The sequence below is a fragment of the Aspergillus piperis genome (assembly GCF_003184755.1).
Source record: "Aspergillus piperis CBS 112811 unplaced genomic scaffold BO85scaffold_8, whole genome shotgun sequence".
NCBI classification, from domain to species: domain Eukaryota; kingdom Fungi; phylum Ascomycota; class Eurotiomycetes; order Eurotiales; family Aspergillaceae; genus Aspergillus; species Aspergillus piperis.
This window is the reverse complement of record NW_020291598.1, coordinates 780745-800914: the sequence shown is the minus strand read 5'-3', so window position 1 is coordinate 800914 and position 20170 is coordinate 780745. Positions and strand designations below refer to the sequence as shown.

At 49.6% G+C, this 20170-nt stretch overlaps 10 protein-coding genes across 10 annotated transcripts; 9 read left to right on the top strand and 1 right to left on the bottom strand.

Moving 5' to 3' along the window:
* Window positions 1-76: 76 nt before the first annotated feature.
* On the top strand, window positions 77-2126 carry BO85DRAFT_519858 (C6 zinc finger domain protein; the record flags this gene model as incomplete). The annotated part of the gene is made up of 2 exons (XM_025665082.1): window positions 77-1983; window positions 2030-2126. 2 exons carry the CDS (start codon window positions 77-79, stop codon window positions 2124-2126), a joined length of 2004 nt encoding a protein of 667 aa, XP_025515887.1.
* Window positions 2127-2152: 26 nt separating this feature from the next.
* Window positions 2153-4258, bottom strand: BO85DRAFT_468593 (3-dehydroshikimate dehydratase; the record flags this gene model as incomplete). The annotated part of the gene is made up of 3 exons (XM_025662277.1): window positions 2153-3088; window positions 3226-3238; window positions 3489-4258. The coding sequence occupies 3 exons, from the start codon at window positions 4256-4258 to the stop codon at window positions 2153-2155; spliced, it is 1719 nt and encodes a 572-aa protein (XP_025515886.1).
* A 52-nt stretch (window positions 4259-4310) lies between these two features.
* On the top strand, window positions 4311-5361 carry BO85DRAFT_290255 (putative pathogenesis associated protein Pep2). Its single transcript, XM_025655259.1, has 2 exons — window positions 4311-4426; window positions 4497-5361. Exon 2 carries the CDS (start codon window positions 4582-4584, stop codon window positions 5329-5331), a length of 750 nt encoding a protein of 249 aa, XP_025515885.1. The 5' UTR covers window positions 4311-4426; window positions 4497-4581; the 3' UTR covers window positions 5332-5361.
* Window positions 5362-5870: 509 nt separating this feature from the next.
* On the top strand, window positions 5871-6728 carry BO85DRAFT_449069 (shikimate dehydrogenase family protein). Its single transcript, XM_025660083.1, has one exon. The coding sequence runs from the start codon at window positions 5950-5952 to the stop codon at window positions 6646-6648; it is 699 nt and encodes a 232-aa protein (XP_025515884.1). The 5' UTR covers window positions 5871-5949; the 3' UTR covers window positions 6649-6728.
* Window positions 6729-7265: 537 nt separating this feature from the next.
* Window positions 7266-8171, top strand: BO85DRAFT_449068 (uncharacterized protein). The gene has a single exon (XM_025660082.1). It carries the CDS (start codon window positions 7317-7319, stop codon window positions 7902-7904), a length of 588 nt encoding a protein of 195 aa, XP_025515883.1. The 5' UTR covers window positions 7266-7316; the 3' UTR covers window positions 7905-8171.
* Window positions 8172-8488: 317 nt separating this feature from the next.
* On the top strand, window positions 8489-9180 carry BO85DRAFT_487783 (uncharacterized protein; the record flags this gene model as incomplete). Its single annotated transcript, XM_025663476.1, has 2 exons — window positions 8489-8552; window positions 8603-9180. 2 exons carry the CDS (start codon window positions 8489-8491, stop codon window positions 9178-9180), a joined length of 642 nt encoding a protein of 213 aa, XP_025515882.1.
* Window positions 9181-10716: 1536 nt separating this feature from the next.
* Window positions 10717-11585, top strand: BO85DRAFT_290249 (uncharacterized protein). Its single transcript, XM_025655258.1, has 3 exons — window positions 10717-10849; window positions 10911-11288; window positions 11349-11585. Exons 1-2 carry the CDS (start codon window positions 10783-10785, stop codon window positions 11276-11278), a joined length of 435 nt encoding a protein of 144 aa, XP_025515881.1. The 5' UTR covers window positions 10717-10782; the 3' UTR covers window positions 11279-11288; window positions 11349-11585.
* Window positions 11586-12363: 778 nt separating this feature from the next.
* Window positions 12364-13589, top strand: BO85DRAFT_459176 (DUF4140 domain-containing protein; the record flags this gene model as incomplete). Its single annotated transcript, XM_025661634.1, has 3 exons — window positions 12364-12474; window positions 12537-13226; window positions 13440-13589. The coding sequence occupies 3 exons, from the start codon at window positions 12364-12366 to the stop codon at window positions 13587-13589; spliced, it is 951 nt and encodes a 316-aa protein (XP_025515880.1).
* A 105-nt stretch (window positions 13590-13694) lies between these two features.
* Window positions 13695-14204, top strand: BO85DRAFT_487780 (uncharacterized protein; the record flags this gene model as incomplete). Its single annotated transcript, XM_025663475.1, has 1 exon — window positions 13695-14204. One exon carries the CDS (start codon window positions 13695-13697, stop codon window positions 14202-14204), a length of 510 nt encoding a protein of 169 aa, XP_025515879.1.
* A 3848-nt stretch (window positions 14205-18052) lies between these two features.
* Window positions 18053-18842, top strand: BO85DRAFT_290225 (ATP synthase subunit C family protein). The gene has a single exon (XM_025655257.1). The coding sequence runs from the start codon at window positions 18180-18182 to the stop codon at window positions 18651-18653; it is 474 nt and encodes a 157-aa protein (XP_025515878.1). The 5' UTR covers window positions 18053-18179; the 3' UTR covers window positions 18654-18842.
* Window positions 18843-20170: the final 1328 nt, after the last annotated feature.

Genomic DNA, 20170 nt, shown 5'->3' with positions numbered 1-20170 from the left:
GCACCACAAGAATATGCATCGTGAAAAAGGAGAAACCATCGGATAAATTCAGTAGCCGCTAATAACGGCATATGATATGCCTGAATCCAGGTCATCGAAGCGCCAGCGCATCGCTCGCGCCTGTGATCAGTGTCGGCGTCGAAAATCCAAATGCGACGGAGACCAGCCAGTCTGCGCCATCTGCCACTCGGCTGGCAGGACCTGCACGTATGAAAACATCAGTCGGCACCGGGGATTGCAGTCGGGATATGTTCGCAGTTTAGAGGTGACTTTGGGGCTTTTTCTCGAGCGGTTCCCTCGTAATGAGGATGTCTTGCGACGCTTCATGCGCGACCCTCAGTGCAAGACGCAGCTACCGGCGAGTGAATTGGCAGAGCGTGGACGACAGTCCAGGCTGGCCAGATACGTGTATCGAGTGCTGAATCCAGACTCACAGGATGAATCGAGTAGCGAGCTTGAAGATCATGCAGAAACTGCATCACGAGGATGCGACATTGGTGAAGGGGGAGGAGGAAGAGGAGAGGAAGGAGAGGGCATTACCCAGGAAAGAACCCCTGGCAGGCACGGGATATGTGAGGCTGTCTCAGTAGAATACCTCAATCAACCCATTCCGAGTAATGCCGATCAGCTGCTGCAGTTCTACTTCACCCATATTCACAGCTGGCTCCCCATCGTCGAGCGTCGGGACGTCCTCCGCGTCCTGCACACCCCTCCAGATGCGTCATGGTCGGCTCGAGACGCTGCCTGTCGTCTAGTGTTATGGGCCATTGTCGCCTATTCATCGGCAATGCATGATACACTGGGTCGGGGCAGCCAGGTCGACCCAACGCAGATTGCTCAATCCATCCGATTGCAAGTCCTGAGGGACATTGACCGGCTGCAGCTTGGCCATCTTCAATCTCTGTTGATCGTCACCCTCCTTTACCTGGGGGTGGGCCATCTGCGTCTTGCGTGGGTACTAGTTGGCGAAGCCACGAGAATGCTCGAGATGCTTCCAGAATCTGTCAGGTGCGCTCGCTACATACACATCCGGCATGGATGCATCTTGATAGACAATCTTACTTCGGCAATCCTGGAGAAAGCTCCTTGTGCCTCGCTTGATGATCTGCGACAGTGTGCCTTAGTGAGCGAGGACGATGTGGACGAATGGGAGCTGTGGTCTATGCTGCGACCTGACCAGTCTTCAGGAGGCAGCGTCGTCACCAAAGGCCCCTTGCGAGCTCTAAGCAGTCTCAACCTTATTCACGGACTGATGCGATTTCTTACTCAGATACTCTATTATCCATCTGGGACCCTCCCTATCCAGGAGCTCATAGTTGAGCTACGGAACTTGCAAGACCTTGTGACGGCTAGGAGGCCTTATCGCGGTCTGGAGTTTGCAAGCCCTCCTCTTCTTACGCTACATCTAACCACAGCCTTCGTGGTATTTTCTCTCGCGCTGAAGCACAAGACGTTCGATCCGGCCATCAAGCCGCTGGCCTTGACTAGCCTGCGCTTTACTCTTGAGATACTGGATGCATATACAGAAATCACTGGAATGGCGGGCTCATCTCCGCTGCTTCGCTGCTTTTCCTTTCAGGCCTACCGGTGTCTACAGAGTGCTCCTAGCATGTTGGGGCCGGGAATGGAGCAGCTGAGCAGTCGACTGATCAATCATATGCAGAAGCTCAAGCGAAGTAGTGAGGGTGGCACTCCAAGTGAGGCGCTACGTTTTACATGGTTGCCCGTGGGGAATCATCTTGAGTGGCCTTACATGCCAGTAGCACGACACCATTCCCAGCGGCCTTCGGCGCCTGGAGGCACTCTCTACGGTGGACTTGATCTTGCCCAGGGGAATACGGTGGTAACAGATCAAGTAATGGCCATGCCCGGCTTGCCCACGACTCCTGGTGTTATGGATACTGGAAACGAAAGACAGGTTCAAGAGCCTGAAGACTTCGATGCTCTCTTTGAGGAAATGGTGGCTTCTATTCCACAAACAAGGTATGTCGATACTCCGGCTATTGTTTATTCATACTAATCATTACAGAAACGAGCCCACATTTGCCGAGAACTTGGGGTTCTATGCAGGAAATCTAGATACAGACTTCCTTGCTCAGTTGCAACATGTCCCAGACAATGGTTGATGTCAATGTATCCATCATGATCGTGATTATAGATCCAACTCCTTGGCCAACTGTTGCCAGGCTCGGATACCTCGCTGGGAATGACTCTGTGGCACGCTCGGATCCGGATCTGCCATGGTTCTGGAGAACAATTCCATTGACACCCATCCTTCGAATCCGAGCTCCTTCAGAATTACTCGCGCCACCTCGACTACAGGGAGATAGCCACCCTTGTCCTGTTCATACAGGAACAATCTCGCGTTGCGGCTCCAGTTCATGCGTGCCGGCTGGCCGTCGACGTGGAACGGATGGCCGGGGACCAATGGTTGCTCCATTTTTTCTGCATCAACAACTTGGACATAAAAGACCTTTTTCACGTCGATGGTCTTGACAAGGTGATCCAACGAATGGGCCAGCACAGCATCTGCGTCAGGGACCTTCCCCGAAGGACTTGCGGGATCGGCCCACACCCGACCGGCGATGTTGAAGGTATCTAGACAACATCCAAAATTAGGACGATCCACCCGCTGAATGATTTCCCACATAGTGTCCCATGTTGAAACATAGGTACCCCAGGCGAGACTCTCGTATGCGAAGCGAACTGGCGGCTCTTGCTTCAGGCCCAGATCGGCCACCTCGATCATGTCGGAGACGATAAGATCAAGGTCTCCTGAGATGCCATCGGGCTGAAAGTTCGACGGAATTTGGATGATATCGGTGCCGAGGATCTTGATAATCTTGAACCAGGTGTGAAGTTTGGCGATTTTCTGTTGGTGGACATCTCGATCCAGCAGGCCCTCATAAAACATGAACGGCTGTAAGCCAATCACTTCCAGGCCGTGATGATTACAAATGTTCTTGGTTTCTCGGGCGGCAGCTAGGAGATTCTCTTCTGTCGGTTGTCCCTTTTCTTTGGCAAGGTATTCCAGGTCTTCGTAGAAAATCTCCACTCCTTGGAAGCCGGCCTGAGCAATTTGGGAGAGCTTCTCAGGGAGAGAATGGACCCAGGCACGGCCCACGGACATGGACGCGATGGCAGGTTTGCAGGGCATGATGAATAGAAAGAACTGATAATACAATGTATGTGATATTCAAAGCGTAGCATGAACCTTGGGTGTACATTTATATGCTTTCTATCATACGTCAGGCCCGGCCCACACTGAGGTCATCGGCAATGCCCTCATCCGATCCCTGTCCCTGCAATCCACCAACTCTACTCCTATCCTCTAGAAGTTAATACCCGGACTCTCCTCTGCAGCCTTCCGCAGCACAGACCACGCTCCATCCAGCGACAACTTCTGCCTCTCTTCTTCCCCGCACCAGAGCCGATACTGCTCCGGCATCTGGTGTCCAATAACCTCCGTCCCCTCCACCGTAGCCCACCCACGCTGTCGCGCCATCTTCAGAAACCTCGTCTGTCTCGGCTTGAAGCACATATCCAGCAACACCCCCTTAGTAGGAGCATCCAAAAACGCCTCCACAATGCGATGCACTTCCTTCTCCTCCGCTGTCACCGGCTCCGCATCAGGAACCGTCCCAACGATATACCCTGGCGCCGCATTCTCCAACAAACCCGCAACCTGCTCCATCCTCTCAACATGAACCATCTTCAACCCCTCCCCATACTCCTTCTCAGTATCCTCCCTCAACACCCTAACCTCTTCCTCATCCCGATTCACCACATAAATAGGCGTACATCCCAACTCCGCATACAGCGCATACACCGCCGCGCGACACGCTCCCCCAGCGCCCACAATTACCGCGGCCTTACCCCTCCCTTTCTCCTCTGGGTCGGCAGATAGCAAGCATCCCTTGATTCCACGCCAATCCGTGTTTGTTCCACGTAGCGTGCCATCTTCTGCGCGATAGACATTATTGCACGCTTGGAGGCGCACAGCGTACTCGTCTAGCCCGTCGAGATGCTCCATAATGGTGCGCTTGTAGGGCATGGTTACCACACCACCGGCGAAGGTGGGCTGACGGAAGAGTGTCATGGCGTCCTCGACGGTCGGGCACTCTTGCGCGATGAAGGTCCATGGGTAGCCCATGCTGTTGAAGGCGTAGGTGTGCATCGGGGGCGCGATGGAGTGAGTTACCCCGATGCCGACGAGGTAGGCGTAGCGCCGGGGGTCGGAGGTGGTGGTGGCGGACATGGTGCTTTTTGTGATATCTGGTTTTGATCTGGATATTCTAAAACTTGTCTGTAGAGTATATGACTGACTGCAGATAATATAATAGTCAGAATGTCCATCGGCTATGATCCTACCCGGAACGGATATCCTTTTGCCGAGCCCATCTTCTCCCCGGCTCTTCCCCGCGGGGTATGCCATGCCCTACTGACCTAGTATGAGTATAGTATAAAGTGAACTGATCCCCACCGTCTACATCTAGACAATCACCATCCCCTTTCTATCTCTCTCTCTCTCACCCAATAAACTCTGAACATACAAACTAAAACAAATCATTCATCATCAAAATGCCCGACCTTCACACCCTCCCCCCAAACTCCCGCCCCCAGCACGCCATTCGGAACAACGGCCCCCATCATCTGGCAATAGAGCGGTACCTCCTACGCGAACTCGCCGAAGGCTGGCCGTGCTATCGCGACGCCTGCGAATGGGAGAACTTCCGGTCAATCTTCCACCCCGAAGCGCATGTGTACACGACGTGGACGGGCCTCACGCACCACGATGCATTCATCACGGCCTCGCAGGCAGGGATGGACAAGGGCGCATTCATCATGCATCGCGTGCACGGCAGCACTACAGATATCAATCCTGAAGGAACCCGCGCCGTTACCAAGATGAAGGCCACTATTACGCAGCGGTTCAGTGAGGTGGAGTGTGTAAGTGGGGGAACGTGTGAGGTGGATGCAGAGAGTGACTGTCGGTTTATTTTCTTTTGGGAGAAGGTTGGTTCTGAGTATAAGGATTTGGAGGGTCAGTGGAGGGCGAGGTTCGTGAGGCATTGGTATGAGAAGGACAAATTGGTGCTTGTGACGCCGGATCGCGTGCCCGTGATTGATCATGAGAGGTTGAAGCAGTATCCGGTGGGGTATCGCCATTTGGCGTATTTGCAGGAGGAGACAATGGGGGTTAAGGTTCTTAGGGATTTGCCGGGACATAGGAGGGAGAAGGCGACGGGGAGTGTTAATGGTGAGAAGCATGATTTGTTGTATTGGCAGGCGAAGGAGTGGGTTGAGGGAGGGAATGTGGAGTGGGCTTGATGTAGAGATTACTGGTAGTATGTATGCTGGTGTATGTGTTGTCTTGAATAGATGTTACTTGTTTATAATGATTAAGGACTATCGCGTAGATTAGAAGTTAAATCCATTGTACCGGAGTAGGAAGGCGAGATGCCCAGCAGTCCTCTTAGGAGCAATGCCATCTTAGAGTAGAATACAAACCCACATATAGACATTATATGAGTCCGTAGCCGTGTAAATTTCCACTAGCTTCTTCTCCAGGGTAAACATACACCCATCCAACAACCCCATACTTCGGCTCCCTTCCGATGATAAACACATACCCTAGGCTATGATCATACCCGACACTCCACCACCAAGCCCTATATCAACCTTCACAACCAGATACAGTACCCTAACCAAGTTCAGTCCCATTGTTCGTATTTGCATTGTCTCGTCCAGACACTGAAAATGACGCAGCCCCTTGTCTTCCACATCTTCGGCGGCCCCAACATCCGCGCCTCCTTATCCCCGACAATACACAACGCCGCCTTCACCCACCACCACCTCCCATACACCTACACCATTGCAGAATGCGCTTCCTTATCAGAAGTATCTCAGCTCATCACTTCACCCTCCTTTGGCGGTGCCAGCATCACCATGCCCCATAAACTCACTGCCTTCGAACACTGTACTCAAGTGAGCGGTTCAGCGCGTGCCATTGGAGCCATCAACACCCTACTTACTACCCGATCCCCGAACGGGAACGGGGCAGTTAAAGTAAAAGGCGACAACACAGACTGGTCTGGCCTCTACACCCTCATCATCGGCTACTTATCCCAGCAAGGCATACATTCCGGTAAAGGGACCGGCAAAGTGGGCCTCGTCATTGGGGCAGGGGGTGCCGCGAGAGCAGCCGTGTATGCGCTCTTACAGGCTGAGTTCTCGACGATTATTATTTGGAATCGGACTGTCGGGAAGGCAGAGGATATTGTTAGGGATTTTGAAACTCTCAAGTGTGGGGGTAATGACGTTGATATGAGGGCTGTTGGGGATCTGGATAGCATTAGGAATATGGATGTGATTATTGGGACTATACCAGGGGATGCTAAGACGGAAGATGACTTTGAAGGGCTGTTTCAGGAATCGAAGATAGGGTTGTGTGTGGAGATGGCGTATAAGCCGAAAGTTACTCCCCTGATGAAGGTTGCGGAGAGGCGTGGGTGGGTGGTCCGCGATGGGTTGGAGGTGTTGTTGAGGCAGGGCTTTGAGCAATATCGGTTGTGGACGGGGTTGGATGCCCCGGAGGGGGTGATGAGGGAGGCGATTGGGGAGAATGGAGTGAAATCGAAGGTTTGATCAGGGTTTAGTGTGTTTGAGTTGTAGTGAGATTCGTTAGCATGAGATCATTTCTCTGAAAGATTGTTAAGAGATCTTTTCTCCTGTATCTTCATGCTCTTTGCTTCTCGTCAGTGTCATGGCTGGCGTCAGAGGAAGGATTACTTACAGGATGGCACTACGCTAATTGGACGCCCTCTGGTGACAGTTCTCCACCGGGTTTCAAACCAGCCATTCGCAGGTTGGGCAGAGCTGCTAGCGCATACATGTTCCCCCGATGGTCGCTAGTGTCCGTGGCACTCAGCCTTGTCGTTCCTGCGCTGCCATGAGGCCCATCCTGGCACCCTTCTGAACAATTGACGCTTTCCATTTTCTATGTCCCATACGTAGATATCTTTCAGATGATTGTTCCTCATGAGATCTGCTTTCTGTTAGGTTAATGCATGTAATACCACCATCAGCTTATTCTGACTGAAGGGATGGGATCTTATGGTCTTTGGTTCCCCGCATAACCGGCCGAAATTTACCTCGTCTTCCAATCAGATGTGGTGGAACTATCGGGTAGACTAGCGTGACTCACCAGTACAGCGCCCTATAAAAGACCCTTCGATGCAAAAACCGCTACATGCCCACAATACCACCATCATCCCACTTTATACATACCTAATATTAGTACAAAGACATACATAATGATCTGCACATTAACCCCGATCAACCTCTACAACCCCTCGGAATATGCCACCCTTCAACATCAACGCCGCATCTGCGGCTGGGACTATAGCGACGAGAGCATCCTCGCCTGGCGTGAGAAACAAGACGCCGACTTGAAAACATTCTTCTGGATTATCCTCCCCGGCAAGAGTGGTGACGAACCCATTCGCGCCGGTCACATCTCGCTCGACGCATACGCATCCCCGCCTGATCCGGGGCTTGCGCAGGCCGATCACTCTGTCTTGACCATTCAAACGTTTTTCATTCTGCCAGAGTACCGGACCGGTGGTGTCGGCCGTCGAGCTATGCAGTTAGTGGAGGAAATGGCGGTGAATGATCCGCGGTGTCAGACTGTTACTGTCAATGCGTTGAGTAAAGAGTACCTTGAAAATGAGGAGAAACGAGCATTCCTTGAATCAATGAACGCGGTACCGGAGTTTGCGGCGGTGTTGTGGTATGAGAGATTAGGATACGTGCGGTGGAAGACGGAGCCGAGGTACCCGTACAAGTTGCCTCAGGGAGAGGGCATGTACGAGGCAGACTTCATGAGGAAGCAACTGCGGTAGGGAGGCGCTGCGAAGTTTGACAGGTGGTGTTTTGTTGGTAGTCGGTATACTAATTTGGTGGTTAGTTGGTGGTTTGATGAATAGGGATAGACTTATCAGTGTGACAGGGGAGCGGGATCGATGATACGAAGTAGTGATGGACGAAGAAGGGAGATGATGAGAAGCGGTCTATATAAATAATCGTTCTGGAAGGAACACTATTGAAGATCAGAGCCATAATAGGTATTAGCTGTTCCAAATGATATCATAACGCCCAATAGCGGTTGATCATTTGAACGAGCTGTCAATTGACAGCTGCCGTTACCCCAACATAGCATAGATCTCACTCTGAGGTTTCACAAATCGTAGGCAAAAGTAGTACAGCATGTGAATAATTGAGTACACATTGAACACTGTCTTTGTCGATTATTCCTCATATCTCAGGTGTCACTATCATAGCTAGACTAACCACCATCACTCAGCAGTGACCCGGCGAGCAATAAAAGGACCAGTATCCCGAGCCATTCTGCTACTACTACTGCAGAAAACATCAACAAACAGCTCAAGTCCAAGCAGCGCAGGCAATTCTCTCACTCGCCACCATCATGAAGGTTTCCGCCGTTCTCTGCATCCTCGCCGCCACTATGGCCGCCGCGGCACCTACTAGTTGTATGTCTTTCCAAGCTCGACCATGCTATGCAGAAACTGACATTGTCTAGATGCCAACCCTCAGCGCCAGAACCAGAACCAGAACAACAACAACAACAACAATAACAACCAGAACCAGAATAACCAAAACCAAAACCAAAACAATCGCCTCAGCGCTGAAGAGCAAAAATACCAGCTCAGTGACACTAACCACAAGATTGGACGCTCCGAGGTCATTTACGCGCGAGGATTCGGTTCTTCTTCCTCAAAGCCCGTCGCACCTGAGTATTCTGAGCCTGAATCCTCGACAATTTACGTCCCCGAGAATAACTACCAAGCGCCTAAGACTCCCAAGGAGGACTACAGGTCTGAGGCCTACCAGTCCGAGGAGTACAAGACGGATGATATCAAGTCTAAGGGCTATCAGTCTGAAAGCTCCAATCCTGAGGTCCACCAGTCTGTAGACTTCAAACCTGATACCCACACGCCTAAGGTTCACAGGCCTGAGATGGACAAGCCTCAAGTTCACAAGCCCGAGGCTCCCAAGGCACCTGCACACCCCGTGAATCACGTCCCGGTCAACCAGCATAAATCTGTCTCTTACAACACTCATGAGTCCTACGAAAGTCAGACTACGGAGCAGCAGTAATGTTTCAGCAGTCATACTTGGTATGTATATGCTAACTCCTTTCGCTATAGTGATATATACTAATGTCTTTGTTACAGAAGCAAAAGTTCGAATTTATTCTGACGGCCTTTACGAGCAAAACTTGCGGGATCGCCTATCGGAAGGGAATTGGGAACTAGGATACTGGGAATATGGGTAATATTTCGAAGCATAGAGATCATGGGCTTACTCTCGGGTCGGTTAAATATATTATAATTAATAGTAATATTTAATGTTTTTATCTTTTGTTCAAATTGCACTTCATCCAAGCAATGTTTGTTTGTCTCCTGTTCTGCGCCATTGTCATCTTTCATTGTATTGAAGTGAATATTTTCCGATTTCCTTTACAACAGATGTTGTCGATAATTCTCCTGCAAATATTTTTACATAAATATCCGGTCTATCTTCATGTGTGTGTAATACCTATATCGGGACCATGTCCTATCAAGTAAAGTGGGTAGTTATTCCGACAACTTACACAATTCAAACATTTGCATTTATCGTTGCCTTTAATCTAATTATTCCAATAAAATGCATCACATTCTTTGCATTAACTCTGCTGGACTACACTGGTATGTCACACAGTGCCAGCCACATTCAGCACATAAGTAGTACTACAGGTCCCTATGTGCAGGCAACCATTTCCAAAACGTAAACGAATGAATATCATTTTCATATTCGCCTGCGGGATTTCACGTAATTATTAGTAGAACTTGCCTAATGCATAACAATTTCTCTATATTCCTACTTGGCTAAGTGCAGGTTGAGAGTTCAGGTCGGACATCTCTATTCAGCAAGACTCGGTCAACGAAAATGCATATTTCCCTGATGCAATTTCCACATATTGCGGGAAACTATTTTCTGCCTCTACAGAAAATACGATATGCTACTCACTACGCACATACACCTCATTGAGAGCTCTTCTGCCTTCACAAGCATGTCATAATGGCAAAGACCGACGTGACAAATTCCATATAGTTTTCTATTTCCGAACCAGAGTCATTGATCGTCAGGAGAAACGACGCAGTTTCAGCCACAAAATCTATACCCTTCATGTTGTGCGAACTGGTGTTTGGTTAGAAGGCGGCGAGAGCCACAGTCTCATCCCTTGCTTCGGAATCTCGATCGGTAAACCTAAATATGGAATCTCAACCAACAATACTGCCACTTCTGCCAATAAAGGCAGCCAAATCCCGGGCCGAAATGACATATCAACGCTACAAAGTACATATCCGATCCAACCGACGGAATCCGGGGTTGACCGTCCGGGACCCTGCAGCCGTGGCGCATGCAATTCAATTATTGACACTAATTCGCATATATGGCAATAACTATTGTTCGAAGTCGTGGATGTGTCAGTGTCTGTGATATTCGGTGACAGGCTGGATATGCCATGTCGCTATTCTAGGTACGTATCCAGAGACCCAAAGGACCTCGCGAAAAGGTATAAAGAGGGCCTCGAATCCTACCCAACTCGACTTTTTCTCATCATCAGCATCATTCAAGCTTCTCTCCTCACAGCTCCTCACTTCACAAACAAACCTTCAACTAACAAGCTTCGCTTCAAACAACCAACTACTCAAAATGAAGGCCTCCGCTGTTCTCTCCCTCGTTGCCCTTGCTGGCCTCACCATCGCCGCTCCTGCTGTTGGTATGTGACAGCGTCCATCTATCCCTGTTTTCCCAATTTGTCCAATACTAATATTTATCAGGCAACGGCAATGTCCATGGTAGTGGTAGCGGGGACATCCACAAGCGTGGTGATGGCTGGGGAGAGAAGCCCGAAGCCGTTGCCGTCGAGGAAGTCGCAGTCCCCGTTGCTGTTAAGAAGCCCCAGGAGCACTGGCACAAGCCCCAGCCCGTCCCTGTCAAGTCCGACGAGTACTCCAAGGAGGCTGGCAAGAAGTGGGGCAAGGAGGGCGGTTCCGCTGGTGAGGAACACTACAAGAGCATCCAGGACAACGAGTCCGCATCCTTCAGCAAGAGCTTCGGCGAGACTACCGATGACAAGAAGGGCAAGAACTGGGGTAAGGAGGGTGGTGAGGAGAAGGAGAAGGAGAAGGGCAAGTCTCAGCAGTAAGCATTGACTGGTATGTATGCGCCTCATCTCCTAATGTGAATTGCTCCAAATTAATGGTTGTAATCTTTAGCTCGAGTCGAATCCATATTCTGCGCTGTACATACAGTTGCTGACGGCTTCGGGGCGCACCGGGTCATAATCTTGTGTGATTAATTTGCTGTTGCTGTTGTTGCTGTGTTGTTGTTTTGCGGCTTCCTTGAACCTGTTGATAGTTTCAATGTCTCTCCTTGTGAATAGCCCAGGATGTTGAGTACTATACGTCTATAATTCGCTGATGGGGTTCTTGTGAAGTTTAATACAAATTGGGATTATCCTCTAATTTCTGCTCAGCCGCTGTTCTGGTCAACGTAGTCTAGCTGCGATTTCTTGGTTTTGTGATCTTCTGTTTCATTGCAGTGAGTGATGTGGTGAAAGTACTCTAGTCTCGGGATACCATTACCCTGCATCAAGTGACTCCATAAACTCAACTATGCATTTCTAGTATAGATCGCATAGCAGTCACTCTAAGATAAGGGATGGCGCCAAACGATTTCCATCCTATCAGTACTGGACAGATATTCAGCTGTACGCCTGCCACGTAACAGAGCAAGTGAAGGCGACAGTGGGCTATACTGACGTTATCCGTTAATGACAAGGGATATTCAGTGATTACTCAGTGATTATCCAGATATTGCTGGACGGGATACTGTATAACAAGGAAAGATCCCATCCATAGCCCCGATGCAACTTCACGAGAAGCCTGCCTATTACCGAACTTGGAAGTCTACTCTGAGAACCTTACATCTACCAGGTTATTTCCACACGATTGGATTGTGACCAGATAGTGAGGACTATAATCCGACATTCACCCCAACTCACCTTGTGGCGTTTTGAATTAATGGCTTGTCAAGTGAACAGTGATACTATCAGAACTACAAAGGGATATTCCTCCCCGTGACGGTGATCACATGCAGGATATAAAGACATATATCTTGGTCAAATCATACAGCCCTCGTTGGAAGCGTCCGCTGCTTTCTCTTTTTCTATTCCCACCCCCATCCTCATCCCCGAACTTCGTTTATCTATCTATCTTGCAATTAACCAACATGAAAGGTTCTGCTCACCAAGAATTCTCCGTCGAGGACCTTCCCACAAAGTCCGTTTCCTTTCATCCTACTCTAGCAACCATCACGCGCGAGTTTCCTGTCCGTGTCCAGGTACAGATCCCCTAGCAAACGTACATCAAAACTATAGAGTATCTTCTCACAGCTGCTAACAGCCCGGTACGTTCGCGATCACCATCAACAAGATCGACCACCAGGTCGATCCCGAGTCCATCCGTGTTGAAAGTCTCGGCCCCGCCAGAGTAATCGACATCCAGCATGCAAACGTTCTCCGATACTCGTCCACTTGCAAACCAATCTCTGACAGAAGTGTCTTTGACCCAGTCAGAGACCCTGACAATAGGAAAGACACCATCTGCAAGCCGTCTGAAGGTCTATACGCCGGATGCGGTATTCTTAAAGCCTACTCTAGGAACGAGTCTCTCAGTCGAGAGAGGCAGCCTATGGGTTATGATGGAGCTGGTGCGCAAGATCCTTATCGGGGGGAGTACGGACCAGCGCTCTACGAAGGGGCGAATCCGAGTAAGTTGGAAGAACAGAATCAGAGACCTGCCCCGGAAAAGCCGGCCTTAGACCATTACTGCCAGGTAGTTGTGCACCTGGAAGGGCAAGTGACTACTCCTGCGCCTACGTCGAGCCCTGGCACTCTACCTGGTGATGAGGAGAACCAAGCGGGAGGAAAGACTCAGAGCAATGAAGTGATGTTGCACTTGATCTATACGGTTCCGGCGAAGTCAGAACTCAAGCTTCACGACCTCAACATCAATACGCTCTTCTCAACGGCTAAGATCAAACTCTGTGCCCTGTTCACTAACATGAGTTCCGAAACCTGGCGAGATGCCCAGGTAACGCTGTCGGCCCCGCAAGCGCACACGTCGCCTCCGGGGCAAACCATCCCATCATTGACACCATGGGAGCTGGCAGTCATGCTGACTAAATCCGGGTTGTCTGTTGCCCCTTCTATGCCAACACTGGGGATATCAGAACCGACATTCCCCTTCCCTGGTTATCCTGAGTTGGACAATATTTCTTTGCCATTTACAGCTGATAACATAGAGGAAGAACTGGAAAGCTCGATGTACCATGACTTTTATCCGCCTGATAGCAAGGTGCCCGAGTCGATCAGCCAAGGCCATGGCCTGAGTGTATCGTATGAACTACCTGGCCGGCGTGTCATCAAGCCCTCATCTGCGCCCCGCCGCTATTAAATAGCTGAGTTGGACCTCCAAGCTTCATTCACCCATGTGATAGTGCCCAAGAGACATGCCGCAGCATTTCTTCGTGCCAAGATACAGAATACTTCACCTGTGAATATGCGATCAGGTGAAGTGAACTTAACCGTTGACGGTACCTGTTTCGGCAAGACCAATGTCCCCAGCTGCGTGCGCAATGAATTCTTTGAACTCAACCTTGGGGTGGATAGGTTCGTTAAGGTGGCCTATAAGGAACCTGGGATAACACTTAGTAAGATCGACGAATTCTTGGAGCTTACTATCACATATTTCAAAGCGACATGCAAGATCAAGAATACAAGAGACCATGCAGTCAGCGTTTTGGTATTGGATCAGGTGCCAGTTAATGTGGACGATCATTTTGATGTTGAGATTCTCACGCCAGAGACCTTGGGGTTTCCGGGTGATAAGGTGGATCTCACAGAGCCGGGAAAGCCGGGAACGAAGACTGCGGAACTGGGTCGTGATGGAGAGGTTCGATGGGAAGTGACACTTGAGCCTGATGAGGAGATAGAGCTCGATTTGCGATATTCTATCGAGGCGCCGTTTGAAAAATGGGGAAGGGACTTTCCTGTGCCTGTTGCGAGATGAGCATATGTCCTTGTCGCAAACCGATTGATACAGGTACATCAGCGGTATCTATGGTCTGTTTACTCATAGCTTCACCAATTATCTCATTTTCGAAGCTTATTCTGCCCGGAGATGAGGAAGATACGCTCATTACTTCGAAGTAGACATGTCAACTCAAGTGTTTCCAAGTTCAGCATCGTACACGTACACACAATTCCCCTTAGTCGACATGTCACGAGAGATAGACTGTCTAAAAAAGCTCTAATGTAACTGATAAACCTTGTAACCACGTGCTCTTTCACAGTTGGTAGTGGAGATGGCTATCTAACATTACTTGATGGGCTCATGACTGCATGTTGGAGGTGAACAGGCGGTATACAACCACCTAGCATACAAAATGAGCTCTTCTTCTATGGATCGGTCAAATTTCGGTCAAGCTACGTAGGTCTTCACGCTGTATACTTGACGCGATGTTCTGTATGATAATTATCTTATCTTTCATTACGGCAAGATATAGTTGAGACATGATGAATTGCAAACACGCTCCTAACTTGACTTCATCCGGATGATTATTCCAGTTAGGAGCGTGTTTGCAATGAAGCAAGGGACCTGCTTTACTTATCATCCTCCACTCAAATACCGGTACCCTACCGATATCACCTAGAAAAGGAAGGACAGACGTAGATCATTGTGATCACATGATGCAGAAATGCTGTTTCGAATAAGGCAGAGATGAAGGTGTCTACGAACTGAATACTCCGCTACAATTAACATTAATCCAGACCATGCCAAGATGGCCACAAATATAACTACGTTTTCATAGTAGATCGAGAACGTGTGCAAGTCACTGCTATGGTTATCCAGTTCTAGCACCTACCTCTGACTTGATAAGTGTACTCACTATAAGCGAGATGTATAGTTATTTTATACCACTGAACCAACCCGCTTCATCCGATAATATATATCGCGTAGCATCATCATTGAAAAAACCACAAGTTAAACAAACAACACTAACCCCGGATATATCTTCCCCATTCTCCCTGTGGACCCTCAACATACCAAGTTGAAGCCACCCTCCATACCACAATATATAATTATCCACATACCACCCTCGCCGTGGCTAGCAATCAACATTCCACACCCACAACCTCACCGAGATACTCCCCTACGCTCCGATTCGTCAGGAATTCCAGCTTATCTTCCACACCACAAGCTACAATGCAAATCACCTACGTGCGCAAACCAAGGAAAACAACCGGCATGATGATGGCTGGCCACGGCTACCAGCCCAATACGTAGATAGTAGTTGTCCGTCATTCCAACTAAACCCAACTGAAATTCCGAGGTCCGGGACCTGCCGCTGACCCGACAGAAGTCGTTGCCTTGATACCTTAAGGCACTTTCAGACCGTATCTCCCGTCACGTATTCACAATACCGTAATAATACCACCAATACAGGTCCGATACACGGCGGGCTCCGTGTCGCTGCAGCCATCCATCGATCGATCCCATCCCCCATCCGCATCACCCTTTATCCTCCGAGTCTGTCGGTATCACCAGAACGATACTTAAATTATGCATTTTTGTGTTCCCGTGGATACTACTAATCAGCGAGAAGTTATTGCTGCACATTACAACTCTACTTGACAGTTTAAGTTGATGAGAATACTGGGATTCAACAACAACCACCCACCCCCCCTGCTAGCCGAAGAACAGTTCGCGAACAGCTCGAGCCCCGTGGCATCCCTGCACCAGCTGCATGCTTAAATTGAGCCAGAACAAGTGAGAGAGCGCAGGGCAAGGCAAGGCAAGGCAAGGCCAGTTTGCGGCGACGGCGGCAGCGGTTCAGTCGGGAAGCTGGCCGGGTTACGTAATACTGCAGGGCGGCTGAGATCATATCTCGATCACCGGGTTAAATCGAGTTTAGTGAGACCGACCTCGGAAATAGATAGGGACTGTGTGAATTTGGGGGGGAGGGCCACAAAAAATAAAAAAAAAAATAAGGGAGAGCGTAGAAGAGATTTGCCCCGGAAGCCTCACCCTGATCCAGGTATAAGTAGCAGACGGATGTCTTCTTGGGAAGATGAGAAAGAAAAAACGGGCTGGTGAGCAGAGCAGGTAAAAATTACACAATGGGATTTCCTTCCAAGGTATTCTCCCCTCTAGTGGAAAGGGGTGTGGTGGCCACGATAACAAGCACACAGCACACAGCAGGGTAAAACCGCGAGCAAAGCCAGCCACTAGCGGGCTGACTGTGTTTGTGTGTGTGTGGGATATGCTTTCGTCCGGTTTTCGAGAGGCCACGGGATGATGTCGATGGGATTGGGTTGGCTTGCGCCGCGCGCGCGCGCCCACTTTTCTCCCTTATTCAGCTTGCGCCGGTCATCCACACCCCCTGAGATTTGCTCCTTATTCCCCCGAGAGGGATCAATTTCTCTGATGTATCCAAAAAGCTATATAACCCGCGCACCACCCTCGGAGACAAGCGTGCTGAGGCATTGGGGAAAGTGGTTATTTTTTTTATTTTTTATTTTTTATTTTTGCGCCATAGCGCCAGAAGCCTGTGTGGACTCACATTTCTGTGCTATTTGTGAGCTAGCTCAGGGAGCTACGGATCGTCGCGCGTTTCCCCGGCGAAAGGCGCTCCGTACGGAGCCGGGTTGTCCCAAAACGGCAGATAACCCAATACGATGAGTCGGTGAGGCATTTCCCGAGGGGAGAACAGACAAGGAGCAACGGCAGCAACACGACAACAGGACAATTGGGGAAGCTTCCCTCCTTCCAGCCGACGCGGCGCAAACCTGCTTGCGTCTCAGAAGTGGGAATTTTTCTTGCTCAGAAACTCCGGTGCTGGTGGAGCCGCATGCCCGATTCGGCCCGGTTTGATTGCGACCGAGAAGCTGGCCATCATATTAGCTGGGTCTTGGCTATTTCCCATTGGTTGTCCGGCCACCGCTAAGTGGGGGTGTACCACTCTATCGGACCCATTTGGATGCAGGGACCCACCCGCACGTCTGGTTTTTTTTCTTCTTTGCGGTCTCCCGTTTTGCTGTGAAAATTTTGCATACCGTAGCTGGTCTCTTTGGGCTTGTTTCTCCTGTCTTGTCTTGTCTTTCCCGGTCTGTTGCTGGGTTGGGTGGGTGTCAGAAGGGGAAGGGAGAAGGGGACAATTTATATGTAAGGAAAGAATGAAGGGAGTGCCCCGTAGAGACAAGACAGGAATGTTTTTTTCCCCTTATGTGACGACACGAGGGAAAGAAAGGAATTGAACGGAGAACGGTCCGTACAAGTGTAAAATACACACATGACTACGGAATACTCCATCAGATGCAGCAATTGGGTTGGTTATCTGAAGGGGAAGGGAAGTGAGAGTGAGAGTCACTAGGCCATTGCTCCATCGCGGACCAGCACGGCCAGGTGAAGACCCTGAAACCATTGGCTGTACCAGCTGTAGCTCCCCTGGTAACCACCATCCCGAATGATCCCGAAGGGTGTGTATGTGTGTATGCGTACACAGGATGTGTAAGTAAGTTCTGGTAAGTGTGTATGTGCGGTGGAATGTCCACTGCTTTTCCCGGGGGAAGGAAGAAGGATAATGAGCCAAAAACGAGGCTGCCAAACACGGTGTAAGGGAAAAAGAGCGAAAGGATCAACTAGGGATAACGGATTGATACCAAAAGACAAGACATAAACAGGAAAAACAGGAACAATACAATACAAACAGACAGTGCCAAAAACACCAGCAAACAAAAAAGTAAGGTAGGGCTTTTTTTTCTGGTCCCAACAAAGCGCACTAACACCCGACGGGGGGGCTGGGTGGGAAAAGGGCAAAAAACCGCGAAAATTTAGCGGGAGAGTATTTATGTCCCGGGGGGCCTTCTGTTGTCACTTTCCTCCAGCTTTTTCCTCCAGAAAAGTTCTCCTTCCTTCTTTCCCTTCCCAATCCCATCATTTTCTAGAGAAACTCCTCTCTCAGAACCACCACAAACCATCACAATGGCCTCCTCCCGTGTCTTCGCCCAGCGCCTGGCCTCCACCATGGCTGCTTCCACCAAGGTCGCTCGCCCTGCCGCTCGCCTCCAGCTTGCCCCCAAGCGTACCTTCACCACCCAGCGCAAGGCCGTCCCCATGACCCCCTTCCAGACCGTCAAGCGTCAGTCTCCCTCCGGCCTCATCCAGGCCAACGCTCGCCAGGCTTTCGCTGCCCAGCAGGCCCGCCGCCAGTACTCCTCTGAAATCGCCGACGCCATGGTCCAGGTCTCCCAGAACCTGGGTATGGGTTCCGCTGCCATCGGTCTCGGTGGTGCCGGTATCGGTATCGGTCTCGTCTTCGGTGCCCTCCTCCTCTCCGTCTCCCGCAACCCTGCCCTCCGTGGTCAGCTCTTCTCCTACGCCATTCTTGGTTTCGCCTTCGTCGAGGCCATTGGTCTGTTCGACCTGATGGTTGCCATGATGTGCAAGTACGTTTAAATTATGACCGAGGGATAATCGCAGTCACGACATCTGCGGAGATTTTATGATCCACTCCCAATCTTCGATTACAAACCTTCATCAATATTGGAGAGAAAATAGGGGATATTGGGGGGAATATCAGCAAAATTCTTTGTTTTGAGATTGTCTTGGCTGTGATAGGAGGTAATTCTATTGTGGTGGTCTTTTTATATATCATGTACTACTTTTCCCGTCATCATCTACAACCATCAAATACACTGTACATATAGAGATTTAAAATGGCCACTAAACTCCACGGATTTGCCAGCTACATTTGATTGTAGGATTGGGACTCTATATCCACATCGATTGATGATTCTCTGCTGTTTTAAATTCCTGCCAGTTCGGACTGACCCATGAGTGGAAAAACCTGGGGTAACAACAGTGCTCGGTCCAGCTTAGCTGGTCAGGTCAGATCTCTGAACCAATTATCATATGATCACGCTTTCGAGCTTGTCGGTCAGACTGAACAGCTCGACAAAAGACCTTGTCTATTGAAGGCGGAACGTGTGGTTGTCAGCCAGACAGGTACGACCTTGATGCCAGCTGTCGACAACGAAACGGTTGTCCCGGAATCTCCGGGGGCAGCTCTTCCCTCCCGGCCACTACCTCCCAACAATGGGCGATTACCGCCTTATAAGCCATCCTACTAACTCTCCATTACACCACAAGAGGCCAATTGATCTAATTTTCTAACCTAGAGAACGTCTAGAATAGTCTCTCACACTCCAATTAATATTCAATAAATGTTGGTAAAAATTCAGCCATCAACCAAACCCATAGTTGCCCATGGCACCCCCCTTCACTCTCACCCGGTGGATCTAGACTGACGATCCCAAATGTAAACGTCACCCGCCCTACCACCACCACCGCCTCAGCGACCCAAGGGCAGAATATATGTGTTCAATGGTAGCAGTGAGAACTTTTGCCAGACACTTTCCATGCAATTGACTCACACCAATTTCTATCTCAGGGGCTGTGAAAGTAAGAAAGAAAACAAAAAAATCTTTCATCAAAAATTTTGTCGTGCAGCTCTAATCCCTGCATGTGCATGAATCTCGACTCATAGTTCCAAATAAGAAAAGAAGTACCTACAGCCAACCGACATGAAGAGCTGCCGTGCAACCAAAACCCAGTTCTACCTATCTATTCTAGTCGACGGAAGGAAGTTGAAACTAACCCTGCGCCAAGAAAAAAACATAGGTACCACTTTTTTTTACGTATCATGTGTATCGGGGGTTTCCCTGCGACGATCGGATCGGTAGAAACACAGACAGATGGATAGATAGATACCTGAAGGAGAGAGCAGAGCACAGACACATAGCCATTGAGTGGAACTTATCAGCCATTGAGTGTCAAGGAGGGTAGGGAAATTATCTACGGTGCAATGGTATAGGATGATTCCATTTCGATGATGAATCATGGACTGGATACGGAGGGATGATGGATGTGGTTGTGGATGTGATTCATCCATTCCATTCGTTTCGTCTCCTTCG

Excerpts from the sequence above, each read along its gene's own strand:
- BO85DRAFT_290255 (XM_025655259.1), top strand. The coding sequence starts at position 4,582 with ATGCCCGACCTTCACACCCTCCCCCCAAACTCCCGCCCCCAGCACGCC.
- BO85DRAFT_449069 (XM_025660083.1), top strand. The coding sequence starts at position 5,950 with ATGCCCCATAAACTCACTGCCTTCGAACACTGTACTCAAGTGAGCGGT.
- BO85DRAFT_449068 (XM_025660082.1), top strand. The coding sequence starts at position 7,317 with ATGATCTGCACATTAACCCCGATCAACCTCTACAACCCCTCGGAATAT.
- BO85DRAFT_290249 (XM_025655258.1), top strand. The coding sequence starts at position 10,783 with ATGAAGGCCTCCGCTGTTCTCTCCCTCGTTGCCCTTGCTGGCCTCACC. Across the intron at positions 10,850-10,910 it reads CATCGCCGCTCCTGCTGTTG|GCAACGGCAATGTCCATGGT; the intron begins GTATGTGACAGC and ends AATATTTATCAG.
- BO85DRAFT_290225 (XM_025655257.1), top strand. The coding sequence starts at position 18,180 with ATGGCCTCCTCCCGTGTCTTCGCCCAGCGCCTGGCCTCCACCATGGCT.